The sequence below is a fragment of the Calidris pugnax genome, unplaced genomic scaffold (genome assembly GCF_001431845.1).
Source record: "Calidris pugnax isolate Ruff unplaced genomic scaffold, ASM143184v1 scaffold178, whole genome shotgun sequence".
In the NCBI taxonomy this organism is placed as follows: domain Eukaryota; kingdom Metazoa; phylum Chordata; class Aves; order Charadriiformes; family Scolopacidae; genus Calidris; species Calidris pugnax.
This window is the reverse complement of record NW_015090986.1, coordinates 1,213,553-1,219,552: the sequence shown is the minus strand read 5'-3', so window position 1 is coordinate 1,219,552 and position 6,000 is coordinate 1,213,553. Positions and strand designations below refer to the sequence as shown.

At 44.3% G+C, this 6,000-nt stretch overlaps 1 protein-coding gene across 2 annotated transcripts in view; it reads left to right on the top strand.

The window, feature by feature from the left end:
• ADAMTS12 (ADAM metallopeptidase with thrombospondin type 1 motif 12) overlaps positions 1–6,000 on the top strand; it is a 178,868-nt gene that overhangs the window by 150,438 nt on the left and 22,430 nt on the right. For both annotated transcript variants that reach the window (XM_014953998.1, XM_014953999.1), the window contains one exon: positions 4,788–4,998. In XM_014953998.1, coding sequence (XP_014809484.1) covers positions 4,788–4,998 — 211 coding nt within the window. The remainder of the gene's footprint in view (positions 1–4,787; positions 4,999–6,000) is intronic.

Below are 6,000 nucleotides of genomic sequence, written 5' to 3'. Positions count from 1 at the left end.
TTTGAGGCACGTGCATGTACCCTGGAATGGAAATGGGAACATGCGTCATCAAAAACTCCAGCTAATGAGAAGAATAAATTTTCAGTCAGGGCAAGTTTTTTGAAGTGTGTATGGTAAACAAGGTGCCGGGCAATTAGCTACGTGGCTCACCAGTACCATCTGTTACCTGTACTGAAAGAGGAAGGACTTAATTCTGGGATTTCCTAACTTGGGAGCACCTTACTTTCTTCCGTGACTTTTTAAAAATGTTTTGCATGCAATAGTGAATCACGCACCATTACTGATGGATTCTGTATTGAGATTCTAACTGCAAGACAGGTTCTGTACTAAGATCTGATGATTTGTTGCTTTGAGTTCGGCATTTAAACCTGCAAACTGCTGAATCCTCACTCAGAGCCATTTGAAAACAGTGGGAGAGGGGTGTCAGGTTTGTATATCTATAGCATGAAATATGTGATTGGGTTCTGTTAAAATTAATAGGGCAATTCACATACTTCAGGTTGCATTTGTGCAAAGCGTGAGCAATTTACAAGATACCGGAGATGATAAAATTGGAAAGAAGATGCCAAAGATGTAAACAACCCTAAAATACCTTGATTCAGATGGCAGTAATATATTTTTTCCATTTTTTATTGCTCTGTGCCGCTGAGGTGTGCTCGCCTTTTTTTCTTAACCACTTCTTAGTTTTCCTTTGTTGTTTGCAGAAGCCTGGAAGAGCCAGAAACAACCCAAAGAAGGGCAGGGGAAGGAGAAAAATAATTTGTTCCTTTATTACAGCAGTGCCCAGAGGCCTTACACAAGGTTGTAATGGCAACCAGCCGCATTCTAGAGCATGTAGCAAAACAGTCTGTGTACCAAGGGACTTCTAGGATAATTTAAAATGAAATGCAGTATGTAAAGAGAGGAAAGGTGGGTGTAGGTACCCCAGGGAGGACCAGATGGTTGCAGAAATGAGCTGTGTGCATTGCTTGATTGCTCTGAGTCTTTTTTTTTTTTTTTTTCAAAATGATTGGAAATAGATATCAGTGCCTTCCACATCAGTGACAGCTCATTTGCAACTGAAGAGTACATTAATCAGGAAACAGAGAAGGAACATAGAAAATATAGAGGTAAGGGGAGAGGGGTTGTCAACAAACTGAAGAAGCCAGAAGTGCAGTAAGATGGGAGACAAAGCAAGGAGCAAAAACTGTTATAAAACTGGATGTTGAACTTTGATGTATTTATCAGATTCGGATTATTTTACTCCAAGTTTACTGAATTTAAAAGTAACACCAATAGAATGGTGTTGGTTGTAAGCCAAAACCAATTGTTTCCACCTTTCTGTCTAGAAAGGTGTTTTCTAAATAAATTCCTGTTTTGTTTTCAGCCTAAGGCTTTGTCATGACCTACATCAAAACTGAGGAACAAGTAATATTGTCCAGGAATTTTTTGAGGCTTCAAGTTCACAGCTGGGTCAGATTTTTTATGCAGCAGCTTAGATCTGTGTTCTTGCCTAGGGCAGTCAAATGGGAAGGAAAAATACTTTTTTTTTCTTTTTCTTTTTTTTTTTTTGAAAAAAGTATAAAGGTAAATCTCTAGGCAAGTGCCCCAGTTCATAGAATTATAGAATAGTTTGAGTTGGAAGGGACCTTTAAAGATGATCTAGTCCAACCCCCCTGCAATGAGCAAAGATATCTTTAACTAGATCAGGTTGCTCAGAGCCCCAGACAAACCAGACCTTGAGTGTTTCCAGGCATGGAGCATCTACCACCTCTCTGGGCAACCTGGGCCGTAAAAAATTTCTGCCTTACATCTAGTCTGAATCTTCCCTCTAAAAGGTTTGAGCCCATCTTTCCTGTAGGCCCCCTTTAGGTACTGAAGGGCTGCAGTAAGGTCTCCCTGGACCTTTCTCTTCTCCAGGCTGATCAACCCCAACTCTCTCAGGCTGTCCTCATAGGAGAGGTGCACCAGGCCTCTCATCATTTTTTTGGCCCTCCTCTGTACTCTCTCCAACAGATCCATGTCCTTCCTGTGCTGACGACTCCAGAGCTGGATGCAGTACTCTAGGTGGTGTCTCACCGTGGTGGAGTAGAGGGGCAGAATCACTTCCCTTGACCTGCTGGCCACGCTTCTTTTGATGCAACCCAGGATACAGTTGGCTTTCTGGACTGTGAGCACACATTGTTGCCTCATGGGCAGCTTCTCATCCACCAAGTCCCCTCTGCAGGGCTGCTCTCAATCCCTTCCTCCTCCAACCTGTTTGATACCAGGGCTTGTCCTGACCCAGGTGCAGGACCTTGCGCTTGGCCTTGTTGAACCTCATGAAGGTCACATGGGCCCACTTCTCAAGCCTCTCCAGGTCCCTCTGGATGGCATCCTGTCCCTCCAGCCTATTGACTGCACTGCTTAGCTTGGTGTCATCAGCAAACCTGCTGAGGGTGCACTCTATCCCACTGTCTGTATTAATGATGAAGATATGATGAACAGTACTGGTCGGAATACTGAGGGACACCAGGGACATCCCCTGAGGGATACCACTCATCACCTATCTCCATCTGCACATTGAGCCATTGACCACTGCTGTCTGGATGCGACCGTCCAAACAATTCCTCATCCACCGAGCAGTCCATCCATTAAATCCATATCTTTCCAATTTAGAGAGCAGGATGTTGTGGGGGACCATGTCAAACGCCTTACAGAAGTCCAGATAGATGACATAGATAGCTCATCCCTTGTCCACTGATGTAGTCACTCCATCATCGAAGGTCACTGGGTTCGTTAGCCAAGACTTGCCCATGGTGAAGCCCTGCTGGCTGTCTTGAATCACCTCCCTGTCCTCCATGTGCCTTAGCATAGCTTCTGGGAAGATCTGTTGCATGATCTTTCCAGGCACAGAGGTGACTCTGACAGGTCAGTAGTTCCCTTTCTACCCTTTTTAAAAATGGGTGCAATGTTTCCCTCTTTCCAGTCACTGGAGACTTCACCTGATTGCCATGACTTTTCAAATGTCAGGGGGAGTGTCAGCCACGTCAGACAATTCCCTCAGGACTCTGCGATGCACCTTGTTGGATCTCATAAGCTCATGTATGTTCCTCAGGTGACCATGAACCTGATCTTCTGTCACAGTGGGAAGGACTTTTCTCCTTCTCTCCCCTGTTTTGTGGTCCATCCACTTGAAGGGTGTGGGGAGAGAGATTGCTGGTGAAGACCGAGGCAAAAATGCTGTTGAGAACCTCAGCCGCCTTCTCATCTGTTGTTACCAGTTTGCCTGTCTTTCTCATCAGGGCTAGGAGGTATGCTTTCTTTGACCTTCCTTTTGTGGCTGACATATCTGTAAAAGCCTTTGTTATTATTCTTTGCATCCCTTGCCAAGTTCAGCTCCAGCTGTGCCTTGGTCTTCCTGACCCCATCCCTACACAACCGGGCAATGTCCCTAGACTTCTCCCAGGATACCTGTCCTCGCTTCCACTGCATGTGCGTCTCTTTCTTGCCCTTTAGGTTGACCAGCAGGTCTCAGCTCAGCCATGCTGGTCTCTTGGCTTCCTTTCCTGATTTCTTACACCTGGGGATCAAGAGCTCTTATGCTCTGTGGAAAGTGTCCTTAAAGATCTGCCAGCTCGGTTCTGCTCCCGCGTCCCTGAGGGCAGTTTCCATGGGGGTCCTATTGACTAACTCCTGGAACAGCTGAAATTTTGCTTTCCTAAAATTCAGGGTCCTGGCTATACTCGTCACCTGACCTGTAATCCCTCAGGCCTGCGAACTCCACTGCTGCATGCTCACTGCAGCCCAGGCTGCCTCCAGTATTGATGTCATCAGTTAGCTCACTTGCATTGGTGACCAACAGGTCCAGTATTTCCTCTCCTCTGCCTAGGCTGCCTATTACAGTTGATGCCAGTGCTTCTGAAATAATAGAAAACCAGAAAATTTTGCCCCCCTTTCTTATCATGGAAGATAGTTGACCCACACTGGGTCAGCATGAGAAGAAATAGGTAGATGAATCTGGAGAAAGGTAAACTGAGTATGAAGGGGATGGCGCTGCATGCTAAGTTGGTTTATACTGCACTAGAGGAAACATTTATCTTTCTTTAGGAGGAACATTGCATAGCATGCTATGGAAGACCATTTTTAATCAGATGAGAGATGTGTAAGGGAATCGTCGTTACTTGAAGAAGGAACAAAGCACAGAAATGTTCAGCCTAGTGCAGGCACAGAGACTAGGCCCGTCAGTACATCAGAGGTACATCACTGTAGGGCACTGATCCCATGTGAGTTCATGCAGCACGGCTCTGACTAACCTGTTTTTGGGGGTTATGTGCCTTGCTGCTTCCCCTTCTAGAGCTGACAGAGCAAGTTTGAGCATCTGTGCAGTACTGGCTGCATAGACATATGAGGGGACTTTCTCCACCTGTGCTGTTATTACAGACCCTCAGGTGACTCTCATTTATTTACTCTTTCTCTGCTGAGGTAGCAATAAGAAGATAAAAAATAGGATACAGTAAACAGATTACTAAACTTGCTAGCGTTTTCTCAAATTTGGATTTGAAAGACCATCTACTCAGTGGATTCTTATGCCTTGTAGAAACATAATACTTGATGCTTACTGCTGTCTGGGAATCATCTTAAGTACTCACTGGTACCAGAGCACAGGGCAAATGGGAAAGTTTGAGTGATCTGGACTTAATATGAAAAGCATGTATCTGAACCCAGAATTTAAACTACTCTTTCTTTTTTCTTGTAGTCTCTGACTTTTCTCTTAATGTGCTTGTGATGGATTGTTTTCTGATGTTCCTCACCCCCCTGGTTTTCAGGTGGTGGGCAGGAGAATGGCAGAAATGCTCGACCACGTGTGGCCCAACAGGCCAGAAGAAGCGAACTGTTCTTTGCATCCAGACGGTGGGATCTGATGAGCAGGCACTGGCTGTCACAGAGTGCCAGCACCTACTTAAACCAAAGACCCATTTGTCATGCAACAGAGATGTCTTGTGCCCATCTGACTGGACAGTGAGCAACTGGACTGAGGTAAATTAATTTTAACTGTAATAGTGAATGTTTTTCTTCAAAATGACCTGTTATAGTCAGCAGAGGGGAGCAATGACCAGCTTTTTTGCTTTCAAATTTTTCTTTTTTTTATGAAGATGTCTTCACAAATCCTTTGTGCAGCAGAAATAAGCTGCCCTGCTTGCTAAAGACCTCAGTAAGTGTTGCATGTTGGCTGTTTCTAGGGGTTTGGCATGCTGAGCTTTTGGGACTGTAGAACAGAGCACGCTTGCGTGCTGAAAATATGTGTAATACTCATTACTGCTGTGGACCAGATGAGAGGAGGCTCTGCATCGTGACTGTAGGCCTAAAAGGAAGGATTTTTACATTCATATCTCTTGCATTCGTAACTCTGCTGTTTTTGCAACAGCAAGCAAGCCTTTTATTTTTAGTACCAATCTGAACCCCTGGCAAACACTAGAATCCTTCAAGAGTTAATTAAATATTGTGCAGTTACTTCACTGGCAGCTGATAAACAGCAGAATGTGAGGTCATCAAAATGATGACTGCAGTATACTAAATTTATTTAAATATACTGCAACGTATTCTGCAATGTTTCTTAATATTAGTAGGGAGCACTGATTTGATGTGCTTTGTCATATGCTTGAATCTGTGGAAGGAACTCACGCTTCTTAGCTTTCTTTAGATTACGTTGCTGGTATCTACAGTTATTTCACAACTTCACTTTCCATTAAAGGCGAGGAGAGTTCAGGGTCCCCAACATGTAGAAAAGTCTACTTCTCCATGAAAACTAAAAATGCACTAAGATACTTCTAGAGTGGGGAGAAGTAAGTTTTGAGTCACTCGAAACTTCCAAGACTAATGATCTGGATGCAGGAGTGGAATGAACATTAGCAAGTTTGCTGATGACACCAAACTGGGCGGTGCTGTTGAGTCTCTTGAAGGGGGTGACAGGAGGCCTTGCAGAGAGAATTAGATTGGAGCATTGAGCAGTGATTAATGGGATGAAATTTAGCAAGTCTA